The sequence below is a fragment of the Melanotaenia boesemani genome, chromosome 20 (assembly GCF_017639745.1).
Source record: "Melanotaenia boesemani isolate fMelBoe1 chromosome 20, fMelBoe1.pri, whole genome shotgun sequence".
In the NCBI taxonomy this organism is placed as follows: Eukaryota; Metazoa; Chordata; class Actinopteri; order Atheriniformes; family Melanotaeniidae; genus Melanotaenia; species Melanotaenia boesemani.
The window spans coordinates 23,088,269-23,110,677 of record NC_055701.1 but is presented as its reverse complement, the minus strand read 5'-3'; the positions used below and the strand labels follow the sequence as shown (position 1 = coordinate 23,110,677).

General features: G+C 38.2%; 2 protein-coding genes across 2 annotated transcripts; both read left to right on the top strand.

Moving 5' to 3' along the window:
- Nucleotides 1-1,909: 1,909 nt before the first annotated feature.
- Nucleotides 1,910-11,285, top strand: kcnk3b (potassium channel, subfamily K, member 3b). Its single transcript, XM_041971834.1, has 2 exons — nucleotides 1,910-2,220; nucleotides 5,202-11,285. The coding sequence occupies exons 1-2, from the start codon at nucleotides 1,938-1,940 to the stop codon at nucleotides 6,092-6,094; spliced, it is 1,176 nt and encodes a 391-aa protein (XP_041827768.1). The 5' UTR covers nucleotides 1,910-1,937; the 3' UTR covers nucleotides 6,095-11,285.
- A 4,118-nt stretch (nucleotides 11,286-15,403) lies between these two features.
- On the top strand, nucleotides 15,404-20,962 carry marc1 (mitochondrial amidoxime reducing component 1). The gene is made up of 7 exons (XM_041971836.1): nucleotides 15,404-15,715; nucleotides 16,477-16,647; nucleotides 17,958-18,120; nucleotides 18,223-18,366; nucleotides 18,611-18,672; nucleotides 18,843-18,914; nucleotides 20,570-20,962. Exons 1-7 carry the CDS (start codon nucleotides 15,465-15,467, stop codon nucleotides 20,694-20,696), a joined length of 990 nt encoding a protein of 329 aa, XP_041827770.1. The 5' UTR covers nucleotides 15,404-15,464; the 3' UTR covers nucleotides 20,697-20,962.
- Nucleotides 20,963-22,409: the final 1,447 nt, after the last annotated feature.

Here is a 22,409-nt window from a genome sequence, read left to right as displayed (position 1 = left end):
TTCATCAAGAAAAAAAAATGTAATGACACAAGGCATGTCACAGTTTAATAGAGCTACGACTTAAATACCTTGACTTTGGATTTCAGGAGCTAAAGTTTTATGGAAATAAATGCCATCAGCTGGTAAAATTAATATATTACTTCTACATGTTTAAACTGGAACTATTTGAAAAATTGGAGTATATTAGTTTAAGGACAGACTGATTCATTTACAAACTGAAATGGTATCTTAGGCATTTATTCTACTAAACATTCGGTGTTGTTTCATTAACCATATTCAGTGTCACATCATTTATTTGTGTTGGTTTGATGGTTTTTAAACTTTTGCAGGCTCAGACAAAGGTGACTGAGTATTTATGCACTATATAACTGAAAAAATTGAGCTTTGTTGTGGAATAAATCTTTAAAAAGATTTAACAAGGCCAAGCAGAAGAAAACATGGAGAAGTTTGAAAGTACATAACTTCTTTATGTGTGGATGGGTGACAACAGGTGGGCTTAAGACTCTTCATGACAAATCTTGCATTACTTCTATTTGCTTGAGTTCACATTTTGGTGTTTTTATAACTTTGTTGATATGCGTTTCCTACAAACAAAACCTGACCAGCTGTTTCACTCTATCATGACCCAGATTCTTCATAGGAACCCAGTGTAAGTCGTCTTCATTATCAAGACTGCTAGAACATTCTGGTGAATGAAGCAAAAACACTAGTTCAAGTTAAAATAAACTCATTTCATCTGTCACTTCTTGTTTAACAACCACAATCTTGCAAGTACAACAAGAAAGCAGCCACAGTTTTTAGTATTAGTTTTAATTTATCCACAAAAGAAGGACCCAAACCTACTGAAGTTACTCAACCAACTTAATCAGATTTGATGTCACATGAATGTCACACATAGAAAATAATCAGTTTTATATAATTAATCCTTATGCCAATGACAACAAATGAAACAGAATACTGTATTTGAAAAGAGTTCAGTGTCCATTAAAATCAGTGTTATATGACATTTTTAACTTGAATCAGAATTAGACTATTTAAACTACAAGTGAATGCAAGAGACTTATTTTTTTCTTGCTGTGGACACTGGAGGTGTAACATTGCGGAAACAAGATGTATACTGGTGGCTCCATTTCACATTCTGCCCAACTTCTTACTGGGACACCTAATGGCGCTGAGCCATCATTCATGATGGGAGGAAAAGAAAAACAGTCAAATTCCATTAAGCTCATTTGTCTTATTTATTTAAGGGCAAAAGATCTTCTTAGGATCTTCTCTGGTGTTCAGCAGGAAGTTTGTTTTTGACCGATCTGAAGTTGTGTTTGAGCTGAAGAATCCTGCAGAACAGGATGTGGCTTTACCAAATGTTTGCACACTAAAGGGACGACTATGAGGTTGCTAGACAACTTGCAAATCCAGAGGAGGTAGTCTGTTTAAATAGCCACTAGGTAAATATTTTACTTGAATGAACACATGAATAAAAAAAACAGTCATATTTGTAGGTGTGACAGACTTCTTGCTGAAGGCTAAAACAGCCACCTCTGTTGTTGATGAGTGCATCCCTTTCCCATAAAACTGTTTATTCTTTACCCCAAGACACCCCCCAGTGTGTGTGTGTGTGTCTGTGTGTGTGTGTGTGTCTGTGTGTGTGTGTAAAACCTCCAGCAAGGTGCAGCTTTTGATATGAACTGCATCTTCAAGAAGCCGCCTCTTAAAAGTCTGTGGGATTGCCCTGTGTGTCTTTTCTGTGGAATCTAAATATAAGTCGGTGACAAATAGTCCAAATAGCCTACAGTAGCAGCCCAACTGTGATGTGGGGGTGGTGCTGAAAGAACAGCTCCGTCTCCAAAAGTCCCCTCTGTTGGATCCGGAGTCCGTCAGGAGAAGGTCGCAGAGTGCCTCAGCTCCCACATGCGCTCCATTTTCTCCTCCTTGTTACCATGAAGAGACAAAACGCCAGGACGCTCGCGCTCATCATCAGCATCCTCACCTACCTGGTGGTGGGAGCGGCCGTCTTCGAGACCCTGGAGTCGAAACAGGAGAAAAGTCACAAGAGGAAGCTCGACGCCAGAAAGTACGAACTCATGCGCAAATATAACTTGACCAAAGCGAACTTCGAGGAGCTGGAGCACGTCGTCCTGCAGCTCAAACCGCACAAAGCTGGAGTCCAGTGGAAATTCTCTGGGTCCTTCTACTTCGCCATCACTGTGATCACGACAATAGGTGAGCAGCAGCTTTTCTTTAACACGGAAAGTCAGGATTTTTGGAGATAATTATTGTGTCTCCTTTGTTTCAGGTAAGTTTCTTTTTTTTCTTTTTTTTTTAACTTTCCACACTGATTTAAAGAAATAAGCCTGTTGCTTGAGGTGAAAAAGTCTCCCACCTGTTCGGCAAAGATGATTTATTTACCACTTAAAGGTCAGTCAAGTATAATCAGTTTCACAAATATGAAGAGATATTTTATTAATGTGGAAAAACTCTTATGACTCAAATGAGGAGTGCAAACCAAAACTATAATCATAATCAAATGGATCGTGCCATTTATTTATTTATAAATTCTTAATTAATTTTTAAATAAATAAATAAATGAGCAAGCCTATGAAATGAATAAGTTCAGTTATTATTTAAATAATTGAATAAATGAAGGAAGGGTATTTGGATATATCAAACCAAGTTCACCAAATATGAGTTTGTTTTAAACATATTTATCTATTTCAGGGTTTTTTCTTTATAATATATTTTGATTTATTTATTTAGTTTTTAGAATTCATTAAAGTGAGGTCATGGATTTACATGAGAGTGACAAAATGCTTGCATGCTTGTGTTTAGTGTCACATTTATTATGTTTTTATGTTTTACTGAATACAAAAAAAGTCTGCAAAGAGAAATTTGTTCTACATTGTCTCGGCAGGACTGTGCATATCTGAAAAAGTCCACACTATGATGTTATACAGGATTTCTGGTGAATACACTGATAGCATCCAAACTCATGGTTCAGTTACAGCACCAGCAAGTGATTCTGTAGGTGCGTCAGATGTGGTCCAAAGGTCAAACGCTTGGCATAACTTTTATTACAGCATGTTTTTAAATGCCTAAATGTAACTTCACTGTCATGAGGTAGCTTTGTCATGGTTTATGGCAAAAAACTATGATCACCTGACGAGGCCAAAAGTCTCAAGAAAATGTGGATCTTGTTTAAGACTAAAGAAAACTTTAAATGCTTCTTTGGACCAAAACGTCTTTTCTGTGTGGAGAGCAAATCTGGTTGATGTTAAAACCAAATTTTGAATAATCATTTTTGATTTCAGTTATTTCAGGTCTTTTTTTTTTTTTTTTTTTTTTTGCATCAAAAACTATACTTATTGGCCACTTCATTAGGTACACCTTGCTAAAACCAGGTTGGACCCCTTATTCGTTGTGGCATAGATTTAACAAGTTGTCCTCAGAGTTTGACATAAAAGCATCATGCAGTTGCTGCAGATGTCAGCTGCACATACACGATGAGAATCTGGTGACTGTGGAGGCCATTGGACTACGGTGTACTGTGGTCATAAATGTCAGCATGGTCAGCAAGAATACTCAGGTAGGCTGTGGCTTTTAAATGGTGCTCAGTTGGTATTAAGGGGCCCAAAATGGGTCAAAAAAATATCCATCACACCATAACACCACCATTACCTGCCTGAACTGTTAAAATGAGGCAGGATGGATCCATGTTTTCAGGTCATTTCCACAAACGACTCTACAATCTGAATGTGGAGCTGAAATGGAGGCTGATCAGACCGGGCAATGTTTTTCCATCTTATTTTGGTGAGCCTGTGTGAATTGCAGCCGCAGTTTAATGTTCTTAGCTAACAGGAGTATGTCAGGAGTGATGATGGTGTAGTCTACTGTTGCCCATCTGCTTCAAGATTGGACTGTTGTTTTCAGAGATGGTGCACACCTTTATTGGAACCAGTGCTTATTTGGGCTTCTGTTGCATTTCTATCATCCCCAACCAGTCTGCCCATTTTCCTCTGACTTCTGAAATCAAACAACCTAAAGATGGTTGTGTGTGAAAATCCCAGTAGCAGCATTTTCTGAAATACTCTGACCAACAACCATGAAAAGTTCAGTCACTTAAATCCCCTTCCTTCCTCATTCTGATGCTCAGTTTGACCTTCATCAAGTCGTCTTGACCATGCTTACATGCCTAAATGTACTGAGATGCTGCCATGTGATTGACTGATTAGATATTTGTGTTACCAGCCAACTGAACAGGTGTACCTAATAAAGTGGTCAGTGAGAGTATGTGGTTAATGATGGGATGGCTTTTACTAAAATAAACAACTGTATCAAGATATTCTCTTCCTTGATTACTGGGTGATGGCAACCACCCTCTCAGTGGTTTCTAACATGTGTTAGACACCCAGCATGAGTTGTGTTAGTAGAAAATCATGCTGTGTGAGACAAAACTGACCAGAAATGAATTTATATTTCATTTCCCAATTAGTTTTCACATTTTGCTGTGAGATCTCGTTGGAAATAAATACGCTGCATAAAATAAGCCCTGTATAATAAATTAAAGTTATCCCTTTTTAAGATGTGTATTATTAAACTCATTTCTTTTAACAAACATTTTATATACATATTTATTTATTTTAAGTATTTATTTAACACAGACCAAAATGCCATTCAATGGTAGATTGTTTGTCAAGTTGCTTATGGAAATTTTAGTCATTATCTTATAATAAACCAAATTTATTGGCACATTATATGTAATCTGTTTTTGGCTTGTAAATACATGTTCTTGCTGTTTGTGTTTGCCAACAATAATATATCTTCTTAAAATGAAATTAATTCGTTATTAGTGAATGAAAATACATATTCCAAGTGCAATTTGTGTTTCTGATTCTGTATCTGGCATCACATTTTGCCACTTAAGAGTAATTTAGGCAAAGAATATGATGCTTTTCTGATTAGTGTTAACAACATTTCAGCTGACAACAGTGTGGGAGTTAAAAATAAATAGCTGTTAGTTCACAACTAAACAGTGTGACTGGACTATTCCTGGAGGACTCATTGAGTGTGTATGTGCATGTTCTTTTGCATTTAAATCAAGTGTAGTGTCACTACGAGGATTTAACAGAGGGTGGAATAGAAGATAGACACACTCTAAGTGGCAGCATGTGCACAGAGGTGTAAGTGTGTGGTGTGCTCTCACTCAGGTTATGGCCATGCAGCACCCAGCACCGACTCAGGGAAAGTGTTCTGCATGTTCTACGCCTTGCTGGGCATCCCGCTCACCTTGGTCATGTTCCAGAGTTTAGGTGAGCGGATCAACACGTTCGTCAGATACCTGCTGCACCAAGCCAAGAAGTGCCTGGGGATGCGTCAGACTGAGGTCTCCATGGCAAACATGGTGACGGTGGGTTTCTTCTCTTGCATGAGCACCCTGTGCGTGGGGGCTGTGGCATTCTCCCACTGCGAAGGATGGAGCTTCCTACACGCCTTCTACTACTGCTTTATTACACTCACCACCATTGGCTTTGGAGATTATGTGGCTCTGCAAAAGGATGATGCCCTGCAGAATGACCCCCGGTATGTTGCTTTTTGCTTTGTTTATATCCTCATGGGCCTGACGGTGATCGGAGCGTTCCTCAACCTGGTTGTGCTTCGCTTCCTGACCATGAACACTGAGGATGAGCGGCGGGATGCCAAGCAGAAGGCCTTGCTGTCTGTCGGTAAGCCTAGAGGAGAGGTGGCTCATCTATTACCGCTCTCAACCTCAACTTCCATCACACCTGTAGCAGATGACTCCATGAAGGCTAAAAATTTAAAAGGTGCCTACACTGAGGTGCTGCATTTCCAAACTATATGTTCATGCTTGTGGTACAGGAGCAAGGAGAAACTGCAGGGCTCCATACCTACCATGATCCCTCAGGAGCTGACATTCTCTGATGCCTACATGCAGCAGAACAGTAACTGTCCTCACTACGTGGAGCCTGGATCAACAGGCTGCGTTTGCAGTCCACGTCAGTGCACGAGCATTAGCTCCATAACAACAGGCCTACACATTCTCTCTCCGTTCAGGGTGTTTAAGAGACGCAGCTCCGTCTAAGTCTTTTGCTACAATAGCTCTCAGTGCAGCCAATCCGACACTGCCAAGAGGACAACAGCAAAGACATGGCTGCAAGTAGATATTTGTGGTGCTATAATCCCATTATTCCAACAGTAGAATGCGCAAAAGGAAAAAGCACATACAGCACTGTAAACAACAAAGTCTTTCTCAAATATTTAATTGAGAAAGAACAGACTGGTATGTTTTTATTTTAGGCTCCCTTTGTGCTTAGAGAAGTCAGGGTGGTACGATGTCATGTGGGTCACTGCATATGAATACTCTGCAGTGTATATGGTGGACAGTGTACACAATTTGGAGGTAAAAAAAAAAATAAAACAGAGCAGGTGCTGAGCAGGTGGAGTCTCCTGAGCAATGACACGGTAAAGTGAAAAGATGAAACAAGGGAGTACAGAGCTGTACTTCCAGTTTTGTCCCTGCATCATGAATATGTCTTTATTTTATTTTATTTTTATTTTATGTTTTTTTTTTTTCATCCCAGTTGTTGTAACTGGCCTCTTCATGTTGTCTTCGAAACTCATATAAACAAGTCATGATTGTGGGAGCTGCAGTTGAGCTGACGCATACCAATAACTTCATATGACTCACATGTGTAGCTGTCCTTGTTATTGTTACTTCAAGTCCTCTCTGACAAAATTACCGGTGCCTCAGTCAAAAACATTATGTAACGTGACAAGTGGATACTTAAAACGAAAAGAAAGCAAACTGTAAAACTATATAAGCAAATAAACACAAGTCAACACTCACCAGCACTGAGAAAAGCACAATTAACTGGGTCTGTGGTGCAACACTTAAAGCACTGCTATAAATAAATAAATAAAATACATAAAAGACAGCTTCAAACTCAACATGATGAGCTTCACAAACTTTATATTTACTACACCGATGATGTCAGGTGTTTTTCTGTTACTTTGTCCACTTATTTGGTTGGCGATGACTAACTCTCTGTTTATGCACTACTGAATCCAGAAGTCAGAGCAGATACAGGTCTACTCCTGCGGTTTCCAAAAAGAGCTGGTTTACACAATCCTACCTAGTTCTGTGTGTGGCACAGTTACTGCACTATTAAACAAAAGTTCAGCTAATACTGTGATGCCAAAATTTATATGAGCATATCAGCTCTTATGTCTGCAACTTTATCATGAAATGTAGCTTGCATGTGATTTTTAGGCAGCTCATTGGCTTTGTTGATACTTAGATTAAAATATAAATAAATCCCAATCAGCAATAGAAACAACCAGTGCAAGTGTGTCAAAAGTTTAAAGAACCTCCCGACAAACACCTTTTTGAAGTGAAAGATTATTTACACCAGACCAAGAAATAACCATTACACTGGTTACATCACTTCGCGTGTGATTGTTTTACAAATAAAATAAACAACATATAATATGTCAACTGTTGGGCTTTAGAAACTGCATTAGGTCGACTTTGTTATTTTTGGATAGTCAGGCTTCTCTCTGACTCTCATGCTAAGCTAAGGACCAATTTTTTCATTGCCCTTTCACTTTTTTTCTTTGCTCTCATTTGTAAGTGGTTTGGGTTTGGAGTTGGGAATCCATAGTTAACACCACAGTAATATGCAATGCCTAAGGTTTATATGTTTTATTATTTAGGTCACAGTTGCTATCATGCCACATGGAAACTGGCATACTCAACAACCTTTTTACTGTTATGACATTTGGAGCAACAAACCCTTCCTCAGGCTGTTAGTTTCTATAATGTGACAACATACATTGATATGTCAAACCTTAGATTTATAGCATGAAATCTTATCCCTTCTGTTGTCTTCGGGTCAGAAATTACCCAGAAGTGTGTTTAACTGCAGAGAAAACACCTTTAATGTTGCTTCTTGAACTAAAAATTTAGTGATTTTGCATAAAGGGACTTTAGAAAAAGGGAAACATTGCCTTAATTTATATTTTCATGGAAATTGTACACTTCTTGAGTACAAAGATTGTCTTCGGATAATTCTGTGTAGTTGAAGTTAGTCACGGAATCGACTTCAGACTAAAAACAACAAAATTAAAAACCCATACACACAGAGACATATGGACACATATGCACACACACCCACTCATGCACGTGCACATGTGCACACACAAACACACACTGTTGATTGATCTTAGACAGAAGTAAAAGTTTCTTGTGCAGGTGTACTATCACCTTTCTACAACCTCATACACAACTTTCCGAAATCAAAAACAACCATTAAGGTATTGTTTAGTAACCCGTCTGCATCCAGTCTCTAATCTGCTGCAGAAGACAGAAGCTTTCTGACAGAATATGTCCAGCAAGCAGCAAAATATGAAATATTTCACAAGATCTTGGTGGTCTTTGTTATACAATCCTGTAGTGGATACATGGGAAAACCAACCGGTGGAGGTCCAGAGAAGAACCAAGGGATGCAGTCTGTGCATCCCTTGCAGGGAAGATGGCAATGGCTGGCACATTTAGAAAGAACAAGCCTGAGCTACCACTGATGCTGCTTGCACTGAGAGGGAACCCTCTCAGAAAAACAGATGTCTGATTTCAGAGAAGAGAGCATCTCTCCCGCAGCTTCATTGGAAGTGTCTTCACAAAAATGAATGCAAAACTACTTTTTGTGCATTTGTGATAAGTTTTTTGCTGCTTGCAGGAATGATCAATCCTGGTCCTCAAGGTCCACTGTCCTGCAGGGTTTTAGATGTTTCCTGCTGCAGTTTTCAACATCTAAAACTTAGAGAACAGTGAGTCTCCAGGACCAGGGTCGGGGATCCCTTGTTTACTACTTTTGTTTACTACTAATTAGAAAAATAAATCTACTTCAGCAAAGAAAACACATACAACAGCTGTTTTGAAAATAAAACAAACAAACAAAACAAACAAACAAAGCAAAACAAAAAAACAAGAGGTATGACATTACATCTCTGCAAATACTGTGAGGAGGGTGCCCACTGAATGAATGCATGAAAACTCTGATATTCAATCCATTTCTGATGAATTATAAGTTGTTCCTTCCTGCAAAATAGATTTAGTATTTAAGATAAAATTAAACTGATTTATTTTAGATTATTAGTAAGAGGCGTGTCATTTTTTACCCAGAAGACAAAAGGTGCATACAGAATACAGACAGCAGGAGGGGTTGTAACCAAAGCAAATCCAAAGTTCAAAATTTAGTATCAAGAGCCCTTATAGAGTGTGTAAACCCAAATAATCAGAAAAGTACTTCAGAAAAATCCCCTTTGTAGTTTGTACTCTATGAAAGATTTTGATTGTAAAAACGTTAGAGATAATAATCAGAGCAGGCAGTCTGTAGGACTATCTTGATGTTAGAATGTGTGACACAAATCTCATGTTATGTGTTTCATTATGTTGCTGAATATTTCTTAGTTTCACTTATATCACATGTCATAAATGGTTGTTAGAACTTGAGATGATGGACAGAACGTAGAGATTAACAGCCGGATGAAGGGACTATTGCTCAAAACATCACAATTAATACATTTTCATGTGTGCGCATTGATCCATTATTTTCCTAGTTTGATTATTTATTTAATCTAGTACACATTCCAGTGGATTATAGGATTAACAGGTCTTCCTCTCTGATGCAACTGTGGCTTATAACATTAGTAAGACAAATAAACTGATTACATGTTTTGTGACTAGGCTGGGCTAATTTCTAACCTGGTTAATGAAGAAATTCCTTAGGATTAGAGTCTTAGATGGATCATGGTCACGATTAATATCCATCAAAGCGCTACTTTTTGATTGTGTTTTTTTTTTTTTGTTTTGTTTTGTTTAGTTTTTTTTAATCACACAACTCTGAGGCTACTAAGAACTGTCTGACTAACCAAACAAAACATCAGCTCCTCAGATATGAAGCACACAAAGCTGTGTGACTCACATCTGGATCAAACATGCAAACTATTCTAGTAGCAGAGTGACAGACTAGAAGGGGGGGAGGGGGGGCAGGGTTGCCATGTTGGTACAATGGATAATAAACTGGTTGTCAATCACAGATAATCATTATAAACTAAGTCTGAGTGATTGATGGAAAAAAGCAAAAATCCATTTTCAGTTCTTGTTGCATGCAGGTCTGACTGTGGTTGGGTGCTTTGTGTTTTATTTTTCTCACATTTAGTTTATTCCTGCAGCTACAACAGAGTTTTAATCTTTGCCAATGGTTATTTTATTTATAACTCAGTTTCTTACTCCTTTTTTTAAAAATTAAAACAAAGATATTTTGACTGAGTCATTGAGCAGTTAAATAACTGTGCAGCTAAAAAAAAGTAAGGCTGAAACAATACTTGTTTTGTATCATTAATTTATATACAAAACCAGTTGTTTCTTTTTAAACAGTCAATAACAAAACGATGTAAAATTTCTATGGATTATAAGACAAATTAAATCTATCAGGAAATACCTGGAAAGCAGTGACTATAAAGATTAATTGTTTATCAGAATTGTGCCTCAATCAGCAAACTGAATTGTCCTTTTGTTTTACAAAAAATTCATATTTTCTTCACCAGAGGAGATATTTTCTTTCCAACAGCAATGAGTTGTTTACCTGCTTTCTCTGATTGTTAGGAGCCAATCTGGGGAGTGTAGGAAATCACCCTCTGAAGCTACGAGGGAGCTCTAGTAAATGAGCAGCAATATTTTTATTCCACTATCCAGAAATAAACTGATCATCACAAACAGATGATCTTAACATGTGTCTGTGGGTGGATTTTTTTTTTTTTTTTACTTTTTGGCATTTATTTTTTGCTTCGTGGGTGAAATCCTGCTCATGTAACACATAAAAACAGGTGCAAACATTACATGCAAATATTTGCCTGGTGTCTCGGAAACTGCTCTCATGTAGAAAAATGGAGCTGTTTTGCTGGATGGAAGAAATAAAACATTTTGGCTGAGCAGTGGTCTATTGTACATGTTATCTGAGAATTGTTAGCTATAAATAAGGACTACGTCATGTTGCACCAACATCTTTCTCCAATCGCATGCATGTAATGGACTATCTAATAGATGACAACAATTGTACTCGACACTCAAAAATTACTTGAAAATTTCTTGCCACGAGATGCAGTTGAGACTATGAATTTATCTTAAAACCTACACATCACATCTGTGAATAACATTGTATTGTTTATGATGAAAAATATTATTATTTTATCCAATAAATGACTGTTTTTGATTTTGGATGTTGCTCATTTGGATGCCATGATCATACAGTCACATATAATGAATCATAACCAAAAGGTTTCTTTTGTGATTATTATATTTTTCCGAGCAAGATATGTATCATGCCAGGTGTAATTGTGTGATTTTACCATTTTCCTCTATTTGTATGTATGTATGTATGTATGTTTTAGTTAAAAAAAAAAGCCTGCTGAATGTATAGAAATGACCATTTGGACCAGATGGTTTCACCCTTGGAATTCTGACTGCGGTCCAGTTCCGGACAACATACAGCAGGTTAGTCACGAGTAAAAGTGTGACAGTGTTATCATTACATAATATCTTGGGGCAGTATGTATATGTTTTATGTCAAACTATTTAGAGCAGGGCTACTCAGTTCGGTCCTATAGGGCCACAGTCGTGCAGGTTTTCAATGTGTCCCTGCTCCAACATATCTACATGGATGAACAATGGATTTAACAGCCTATGAAGTTCTGCACAATGACTCATTAATTTGAGTCAGGTGTGTTGAAGCAGGCAAACATCTAAAACTTGCAGGACTCTGGCCCTCAACGGCCGAAATTTGAGATCCCTGACTTAAAGTATTTGTATAAAGATAGTTTTTTGAGTTGTCTTTTGTTTAATGACTTATCGTGCACAATTTATTCATTTTGACTAAATTTTAGGGGTTTTCTTTTAAAATGTTCTGTTCTCCTTTCCACAACTCTCCACAAATTTCTTCTTTTAGAGCCTTTTCTTTGTGAGCCATCCCTATAGTTTCAATGTGAACGTCATCTCATTGAAAGGTTCTCTTAAAGTTGAGTTTATACCACGGGACACTCAAAAGGCATCATATTTGTCTTTGATATGATGCAGAATTTATGATCACTGGCAGCAAGATGTGCAGTCCTGCAGGTGGTGAAGGAACCCCAAGTCATACTTCTGTTGTGGTGTACAGCTACAATGTTCTTCTGTAAACTTCTGCATATCGTTCTTATGGAATAACTCAAAGGTTGATACATCCTACAAGAGCATACTATTCCAAAAGGTGATTTTTGCTTATATCTTAACTGGGAAACAGTAGTTTTCGTCAAAACTTTTTTCTTCACAGGCCAAATTCATGCAACCTTTTGGGATTACAAGCAAATGCAGTTTGACAGTAAAATGTGCAGGATATTACTTGCAGATCATTTTCATTAAATATATCGAGTCTTTGAAACTTTTTTCTTCTTCAAAAGCTCTCATTTTACTACCTGCTTGGCTTTGTTTTAAAGCAATGCAACATGGAGTCTTTTCTTCTCAGTGAATTCAGTTTTTCACATTATTTAGATACCTTTTCAAAACTAATAAACATCTACAACTTTCTTTGATAGCCATAGCTCACATTTTAACAAAGAAAGAGAGCCACAAAGAAAACTGTACGTCAGAAATTTAAATAAGAGGATTTCCATAAGAGGTGTTGTCACCTGAGGGAGTTTTGGTTATGGGTAGCTAATATGAGCTTATGGTTTGCAAGAATTTGAAAGAATGGTAAATATAGAGGTGCAGTAATGTGTGAAATCCCAACTACATGTTTAAATCTTGGGTTTCAAACCAAGTCATTTTTCATTCATTGCATGACATTCCCACGTTAAAAACAGAAGTTAGTTGTGGAAAATGAAAACATTTTCATTCCTATAAACACTAATAAAACTAAATATAAGAACAGGATTATCACATCAAAGTGTCAGTTGTTAAGGGCAATTAGGAATGGATCTCATTATTAAAATTTGCCTGCCATTGCAACATCAAACCAGATTGAGTGACCTGGCCCTGCGCCTGTGAATCTGCCTGCAGCCATTAGACATTCAGCACAGAGAGGCAACAGAAGGAGCATCCATTCGACAAATCCCTGTATTGACCCCCCATAGCTGGAGCATCTGCTGTTTTCTACTTTGGCCACAGACCTGAGTATCTATGTCAAAGACAAAAATAGTTCAACTGAGAAGGTCAGCTATGACATTACGTCACCTATCTTATTTTTATTTTGGAAAAAACTCTGGGCAGGTTAAACACAGGGTTTTTCTCACATATCAATAAATCTTATTTGTCATGTTAGCTGTATTTATTTTAATATTTAATTTTGTTTTCTTTCAGTTATTTTGTTTACTATGTTAAAAATGTGAACCTGTAAACTGATGATGATTTCAGGTGATTTCTCTGTTGTCATAAGGTATATAAGGTGCCTAAAAATTTGCCATAGCTTTAAAGTAAGTAAGAAGGTGGACAAAATATATGGAGGGCTGTTTCCACCACTTCTAAATTAAAAATTGCATACATAGTATCCCATAATTCTGAGATTCATTGGCATTTGTGACAAAAGGGCATCATTATGAGATTAAAAGTCATAAGAATGGCATAAAAAAGTCATGAGATTCAGTGTTATAATACTGACATTCAAAGTTAGATGAAATTCAAAGCTAGAAATTAAACATATAAAGTAATAATTATGCTCTTTAAAGTTATAATAATGAGACAAAAGATATAATTATAAAATTTGAAGTAAAAATTTTGAGATATTACACTGCCTGTCTGAAAACATACAGTATTACTTCGTTGGACGACCTTTAGCTTTGATTCCAGCAGCATCTCTGTGGCATTGTTTCGAGAAGCTTCCACAATGTCACAAGATTTATTTCCATCCAGTGTTGCAGTAATTGTTTACCAAGATCTTGTATTGATGGTCGGAGAATCTGACCCCTGCACAAAGCCTTTTCCAACACATCCCAAAGATCCTCAATGGGGTCCAGGTCTGGACTCTGTGGTGGCCAATCCATGTGTGAAAATAAAGTCTCCTGCTCCCTGAACCACTCTTTCACAATCTGAGCTCCATCAATCCTGGCATCATGGAATATGGCCGTGTCATCAGGGAAGAAAAAACCCATTGATGGAATGACCTGCTCATTCAGCATATTCAGGTATCAGCTGATCTCATTCTTTGGATTCATAACGTTGCTGAACCTTCACCTGACCACCTGCAGTAACCCCACATCATAGACCTCCCCCACAGGCTTGTACAGTAGACACTAGGCATGATGGCTGCATCTCTTCATCTGCCTCTCTTCTTACCCTGATGGTCCCATCACGCCGGAACAGAGTAAATCTGGACCACATGATCTTCCATTTCTCCAGAGTCCAATCTTTATGCTCCCTAGCTAACTGAAGCTTTTTTCTCTGGTTAGCCTCACTGATTAGTGTTTTCTTATGGTTACACAGCTGTTCAGTCCGAAATCCCTTAAGTTTTCTTCATTATTGTGCTTGTGGAAATGTTCTTACTTTTACTATTAAAGATAGCCCTGAGTTTTACTGGTGTTTTTCTTCAATTTGATCATCAGTCACCATGATTCAAGATTTATTTATTTATTTGTTTGTTTGTTTGTTTGTTTTTACCACGTCTCTTCCTGGAAGATGATGGTTCCCTACTATCCTTCCAGTTTTTATTAATGCATTGGACAGCTCTTAACCCAGTTTTAGTACTTTCTGCAATTTCCTTAGATCGGAGCAACTCAATTCGGTCCTAGAAGGGCTGCAGTCCTGCAGGTTTTCATCTCCCTGTTCCAACACACCTGACTCAAATTAAGCAGAGCCAACAACCAATGAGGTTCTGCACAATAACTCAGTTTGAGTGAGGTGTGTTGTAACACGGAAATATTGAAAACCTGCAGGACTGTGGCCCTAGTGGGACCAAGTAGCCCTGCTTTAGATGTTTTCTCTGCATGGTGCATGTCAATGATTTTACCCTTCTTAAACTGACATCTTTTCCACGACCACAAGATTAGTCTTTCCACATGGTTGTTTACAAAATGAGCAGCTACGACGGCATCAGTTGGGGTTAAATAACTTGGTGCCAGCTGAAAGATAATTGGCCATACAGTAATTGTGCAACAGGAGGCTCGTTTCTAAAATCCTGAAATGTACATCAGAATTTTAATTTACAAGTAACAGAAATGAGCTTCCAGAGTGATAAGACTAAGAATATGAGCGAAAAACAAAACTGTGGTCCGTGAATGGGAGCTAAAAGATTACATAACTCGTGCCACGAGATAACCTCTGAAGCATGCTGTTGTTGTCTGAGTGTCCATGAACGTTACATGCAGGGGCTGCTGCGCCTTTAAAAAACAGTTCAACATCCAAAGAAAGTCTTCCATGCTCCAAAATGGACCTGAGGGAGCTGACTGCGAACGCGTTGTCCCAGAATAGGAGAGCGGCTCTTCTGATCGGCGGAGCCGGAGCTGCGCTCCTGGGACTTGGTATTGGATATAAATACATATGGAGGCCAGAAAAAGCCGTCCGTGTGGGTGTAGTGTCGCAGCTTCTCATTCACCCCCTCAAGTCCGGTAAAGCGGTGTCGGTGGCTCTTGCAGAATGCCAGAAAATGGGACTGAAGTTCGGAGAGCTGCAGGATCGGTGAGTGTTGCGCAGGAAGTTTCATAACTCTTCCCCTGTAATGTATTTAATGGCCTGTTCAGACATGAGCACAATAGTTTGATCTGCTGAAACAGTTGCACAAGCATTACAAACAACAAGTTGTACTCATAAATAAAGTACAGCTCACAATTTTAAGATTTTAAAGTCTAATTCAACATATCTCCTGTATCTGTTGAACCTAATAAACTTTATAATGCAAACATAAATAAACTAATAAATAAGTAAATAAATAAAAAATAAATAGAAAAGCTTCACAGCTGTTTGTAATTGTCCCAGATTAGACCTTTTCATGCTAGACAATTCTACTTGTAAAAGCTCTTTGATTGCATAAAATTATTCAGTGGGCATATTTATTTAAGCAGAAGTGTAAACAAGCTGGATACACATTCAGCCCAAACCTTAAACATGTAAATTAAAATATCAGAAAAATGGTAAAGGAATCTGTATATTTTTATAATGCTTGAGCTGTTGCAAGTGTTAAAAACATTTTGCAGTCCAAACTAGTTTTAATGCAGAGAACAATAAAATCTAATGTAAAATCTGTATTTCTGCACAAGTCCCCAGCTGTATCCAAGGCAACCAGTGATGTCATCATCCCCCCCTTGTTTGCTTTTATTCTCTTTCCTGTAACTCAAGCCTGTCGAGGGTTCAGAGTGCAGGTTTTTTGTCCAAACTTGGGCACATATAAACTGATTCAGCAGATTGGGAAATTCCACATTTTGTGTGTGTTGTGTTTGCAGACACTGGCTAGTGGTGACTGAGGATGGCCACATGGTGACAGGCAGACAGCAGCCCCGTCTGGTGTTGGTGTCTCTGACCTGCGAGGAAGGCCGTGTTTGTTTGAATGGACCAAGCATGGAGGAGCTGAAGTTCCCCATCAAACAACCCAACAACCCAGTCCTCAACTGCAGGTTTGTCCATTGTTTTGTCCATGCAGTTTTTAAGAGTAATAAGGTTTGTATCCCTATAGTTACTAATTCACTTACACACTCTGTGTGTGCATATTTTTGTAACTTGGATTTTGAATTTTCTCTCAAGAGGCACTTACTGTTTATAGTTTGTCCACTCAGCAGCCACTTTACTAGGTTCACCTGTTTAATCGCGTGTTAAAACAAATAGCTAATCAGCCAATCACATGGTTGCAACTTAATGCATTCAGTCATGTAGACATAGTCGCTAAGTGATTTAAATGACTTTGAATGTGGCATGGTTGTTGGTCTGGTTCAGAAACCGCTGATCTACTGGTATTTTCACACACAACCATCTCTAGGGTTTACAGAGAATGGTCTGAAGAAGAGAAAATATCCAGTGAGCAGCAGTTGTCTGGGCCAAAAGTCAGAGGAGAATGGACACACTGGTTGTAGATGATAGAAAGGCAACAGTAACTCAGATAACCACTGGTTCCAACCAAGGTTTGCAGAATAGCATCTTTGAACGAACAACACGTCCAACCTTGAAGTAGATGGGCTACAACAGGAGAAGACCACACCTGGTGTCTCCCATCAGCTAAGATCAGGAAACTGAGGCTAGATAGACTCACCAAAACTGGACAATAAAAGATGGAGAACCGTTGTCTGGTCTGGTGAGTCTCCGTTTCAGCTCCACATTCAGATGGGAGGCTCAGAATTTGATGGAAACAACATCAAAGCATGAATCCATCTTGCCTTGGATTAACAGTTCAGGCTGTTGGTGGTGGTGTTATTATGTGGGGGATATTTTCTTGGCACACTACCTACTAAGCATGGTTCAACCACCATAGCCTACCTTAGTATCGACCACAGTGAACCATCCTCCGTTGGCTACTTCCAGCAGGACAATGCACCATGTCACAAAGCTCAGATCATCTCCAACTGCTTTCTAGAACATGACAATGAGTTCACTGGACTCCAGTGGCCTCCACAGTCACCAGATCTCAATCAAACATCCGCTTTGGGATGTGGTGGAACGGGAGATTCTCATCATGGATGCAGCCGACAAATCTGTAGCAACTGTGTGATGCTGTCATGTTAATATGGAGCAAAACCTTTGCGGAAAGTTTCCAAAACTTTGTTGAATCTATGACACGAAGAATTAGGACAGTTCTGAAGGCAAAAGGTCCACCCCGTTAAGTGTATAAAAGCTAAGCCAGTAAGTGTATAAAGCCTTTACAATTTACATTGTGTGTATATGTACCCTAGATGTGTATGCTACACCTTTAGAATTAATTGTTTTTGTTTTACAGAGTGTTCAGTGCTGACATTCAGGGCAGAGATTGTGGCGACGAAGCATCTCAGTGGTTCACCCGTTATCTCGGGGAGGAGAAAACCTTTCGTTTGGTCTACTTCGAACCACAGATGAGGGCCAGGAGGTCAGCTGATGTTGAGCCTCTTTTCCCCAAAAATGAGGTAGTGAATTAGTGCAGCTGCTGTCTGTCTTGCTTTTTACTCTGCTTTACATCTCCCCAGTGATTGTGTGACTATCCTGATGTGTTTGAAATGTTTATGCAGCAGGTGGCATACCCAGATGTAGCGCCTGTGATGCTGCTCTCCGAAGCTTCTGTTAAGGATCTAAGCAGAAAGTTGGAGAAGGATGTCACTGTGGAGCGTTTCCGTCCAAGTGTTGTGATAAGCGACTGTGAACCATTCAGTGAGGTGTGTCATTTAGCTTTTCTCAACTAAACAAATACTCCTCCAATTTATCTTCCCTTCCTCTGAAGTACAAAGGTCTTAAAATAGCAGATGCAATGTGTCTGTAAACGGCTAGTCTGGAGATTTTTGTTTAATTTCTCCTTCCCAGAAAAACGATCATTCGGTTCTTTACCTCTGACTAATGCCTCGCCCTTTTCAGTGTGAACAGCGTGGACTAAATTTATCTCCAACTGCTTTGCTTTTCCAGGATTCATGGGAAGAGCTCCAGATTGGCAGCGTGCGACTGCAGCGTGTAATGTCATGTGGAAGGTAACACAGCTGACGCTTTACACAGATTTTAATGAGAGAGAGAATCACTTAATTTACCAACAACTGTGAATTCAAAGCAGCTGCCAGGCTTGATTCCTGGGACACAAATAAAAATGTTCAAATCTTTCCTGAACAGATGCAAACTCACCTGTAATTTTTGTTCTTGGCAGATGTCTTTTCACCACAGTTGACCCAGAGACGGGTGTGATCAGCAGAAAAGAGCCTTTGGAAACACTTAAAAGGTAGCATTTTAAATTCAGGGAAGCAAATTGGTAAATGTATAAAAAACGGGTCATTGCAGACTGGAATATAAAAATCAACAAGTTTTCTGTTTAAATATTTGAGCAGAGTTTTTATCGAAATGAATCAGGAATAACCATCTTGCCTTCTTTCCCCTTTCATTCATTGACTGTACATAAAGAAAGCAGCTTGACAGCGGGTGATTAGCAGCAAAATAGGTCATAAACCCCCTCCCACAATACAAGCTGGTGAGTTTAAATGAGCCAAACTGAGAAAAAAAAATAAAGTTCTGTTAAAATAAATATGGTTCGTGCCACATTATATTTATACCTCTAAAAGGGATATGTTTACATAACAGAGCTGCTCTAAATAAAGTACTTGCAAAGGGACCTGCAGACCTCTTCATGAACCACTCCTTGAACCACCTTATTTACCATCATCAGCAGAAGCTTCTGGTAGACTTGAATCAGAGTTACACTTATCTGCAGTAGGTGCGGGTTTTCATTCACTTGGTAAGAAATGTTTCCCCACCAAGCAGATGTAAGGACTCTGAAAGTCTCGAGGACCAGGGATCTCCCTGGAAGACAAGGCACCTTTGTGGGTTTTTCTTTGTTTTGTTTTTTTCTCCTTTGGTTACATAAGTCATGCAAATCGGACTAAAGAAGCGATGTAATGGCCGGCTGGGAGGTGGCAGACCAGAGAAAATCAGGGCAGAGCAGAGCAGTCATGTCCCTGACTGGCTTCATCTTTTTCTTTTTTTTTTGGGGCATCCCGTTGGTCAGTGCAGCCTTAAATGTTGTTTTGAGACATGGATTTTCCAGTCTGGGGTTAAATTTTCTCTTTTCATCAGAAAAGTGTACATGTTGTCTCCATCCTTTATTCCAGACCAGCAAGACAACTTAACTTGTCTGTGATTTGTCATTTTTGCTTTCACTAGCTGTCGTGGTCGGCTTGTTTTTTAAGAAACTGATCTACCTTTTAATTTGGGGAGTAATACCACACTGCAGGATAAAGAAGTTCTAATATAAAAAGAAGAAGCAGAATTTTAAAAATATGGTTAAAAATATAAATACATTTATTTTTGGCACAAATACAGATTATTTGTTCAAAAGTGCAAAATTGGGTTTTAGCATAGGTCCTGTTAGGACTGGCACGCTAACTACTAACATTGGTTCTTCTCTGGGCTAAGTTGGGGCAGCAAGATAAGATTTCCAACCCCCGGGCAAGTGATTGGTCAGTTCTTGGAAGACCTGTTGGTAGTGAAGCTTCTGTGAGACCTCACTTAGTTTTCAGAGAGCCAGGGTTTCCCCAAAAACCCCACGTTCCGTCTAATATCTCTAGAAAAGGACTAAACCAAATCAAACACAGACTCTAAAGAGGGTCTTTTTTTATTTAGAACCACCATAACTTTTTCCTAAATGAAAGGTGAAGGTGAGGATGCAAAAGTACACAGTCTTTACCCAAGTAGAAGTATGTGCACCTTTCTGACCAAGGGGAATAAAACTGCTATAAGTAAAGAATTTAATAAACTTTACTTAAGTTCAAGTTCTGTATTGACACACGGTTGTGTGTGTGTGCCATGTATGGATATTAAGATTAATTGATGGTTTTACGTTTTAAAGTCAGTTGAGTGAGTCTGGTGAAAACTCTTCCACAGCTATCGCCTGTGCAAACCATCTGACCAGCACATCTACAAAAAGGCTCCGCTCTTTGGACAATTGCACTTCGTAAAGAAAACCGGGATCCTTCAGGTCGGGGATGACGTTTACAAGATCAGCCGCTGATGGAGGGAGTTGGTGGAGAAACATGATTCAGCAGAGATCAGATGTCACTGAGCTAGTCCACAAAAGAGACTGCTCTAATATACATGAAATGTACAATAATGGCAAAAAATAAAGCACTAGAGTTGCAATGGCAACAAAAAAAATGCAAAATAAAATCATAGTTTTTTGTTATTTTAATTAATTGTCATTCCGCTGTATTCTGTACATCATTACAACTAATGGAACCTAAATTAAACATATTCTTAACATGTGCAAATTAAGGTTTCTGGTTCTTCATTTCTGAAAGCAAAAGCTGCTGTAGATGAGAATTGATCTGCCTGTAGACTTTGAGAAGTAATATCACACCACAGAATAAGGAGGTACTGTTGGGCTTTTCCATTAAAAAGTGGCAGAATATTTCAGATTGGATATTGGTTATGTCTCGATGTGTTGGCAAAAATGCCACTTTCTATTATTCATTGTATCAGTCTGTTTGGTCTAATTGCATGAGCATAGTAAAACCAATACACTGAAATTCATAAAGTTTGATAGGGATCTTTATTATTTTATAATATGCAATACTTTGTTGGAGAAATTCCAGTTGCAGCTTGTAGAAATATGTAAAAGTATAATTTAGTTGAATTTAGATAGAAATAAAAATGATTTCTTCAAAATAAGATGTTGGTGTTGGTCCTGTTTGGAGAAGGTAAGCTCTTCTCTTCTTCCAGCTTCCATTAATTAAAATAAAGATTTTAAGTATGTATTTTTATGTATTTTTAAAACATGGCAGAGTAAAATAATTAACAATATGACTAATATTAACGTATCATTTTAGACATTTTTAAATGTTTTAATATTATACATTTATTCTACTTTCCTGTTTGACATGATGAAAAATCTTTAATATTTAGAAAATAATATAAATGTATATTATGAATATTATTAGAAGTATGAAAGAATAACTTAAGTTTGTTAAACTTGGCTTGTCTGTAGTGCTAGTTAACCTGAGCACCCTGTAAGTGTTTTGACTGGTGGGCTGTCCTTGTGCTGGAAGATGTTGGTCTCCTTAACCCAAAATTTCTTACAGTCCCAGAAGTAGCACATTTTTAGCATCTGATGTCTCACTGGACTGCAACTCTTAATTTTTTTTATTTATTTATTAATATTTTTTTTTGCCCCAATTTTAGTTGCGTATAATGGCCAGCAGGGAGCAATATGGCTTCAATCACAGTTAAAACAACCATTATCCATTGTTTTGGATGGTTTAGTGTCACTTTTTGAGAAATGTTTGACAGAAAAATGAACAGTTCATTTCTCATTTCATTAATATTTCTCTTTTTCTCACAGAGTTTAACTATCCTCATTTCAAACACATACCATAAGCCATGATTTGCTATATTTAAATCACCAAAACAACTTTGAGCTTATACATGAAAAGGGACCCAAACAGAGAGGTATAGTCACAGCTCATCATGGCCACTCTGGGAATTAGTGTAACAGTGTCACATTTCTCACAAAGCTGAGAGAGATTTCCATTCAGCTGACTAAAAGCGAGAGAACTCTGCTTTCATTTTAAAGTGAGAGGATCAAACATAAGCAACAAAATTATATAAATAGCTCCAAATACTCTGATTTGTCACATAAACCAGATTTGTGAATAAACAATTTTCAGCTCACTGACAGCTTCTGTTTAAAGGCCCTGACTGGTTTACAACATATTTCCCCCCAGCCCTG

Coding starts and splice junctions, on each gene's coding strand:
- kcnk3b (XM_041971834.1), top strand. CDS start 1,938: ATGAAGAGACAAAACGCCAGGACGCTCGCGCTCATCATCAGCATCCTC. Junction 2,221..5,201: donor CACTGTGATCACGACAATAG/GTGAGCAGCAGC, acceptor GCTCTCACTCAG/GTTATGGCCATGCAGCACCC.
- marc1 (XM_041971836.1), top strand. CDS start 15,465: ATGGACCTGAGGGAGCTGACTGCGAACGCGTTGTCCCAGAATAGGAGA. Junction 18,121..18,222: donor CTCTTTTCCCCAAAAATGAG/GTAGTGAATTAG, acceptor ATGTTTATGCAG/CAGGTGGCATACCCAGATGT. Junction 18,367..18,610: donor ACTGTGAACCATTCAGTGAG/GTGTGTCATTTA, acceptor TTGCTTTTCCAG/GATTCATGGGAAGAGCTCCA.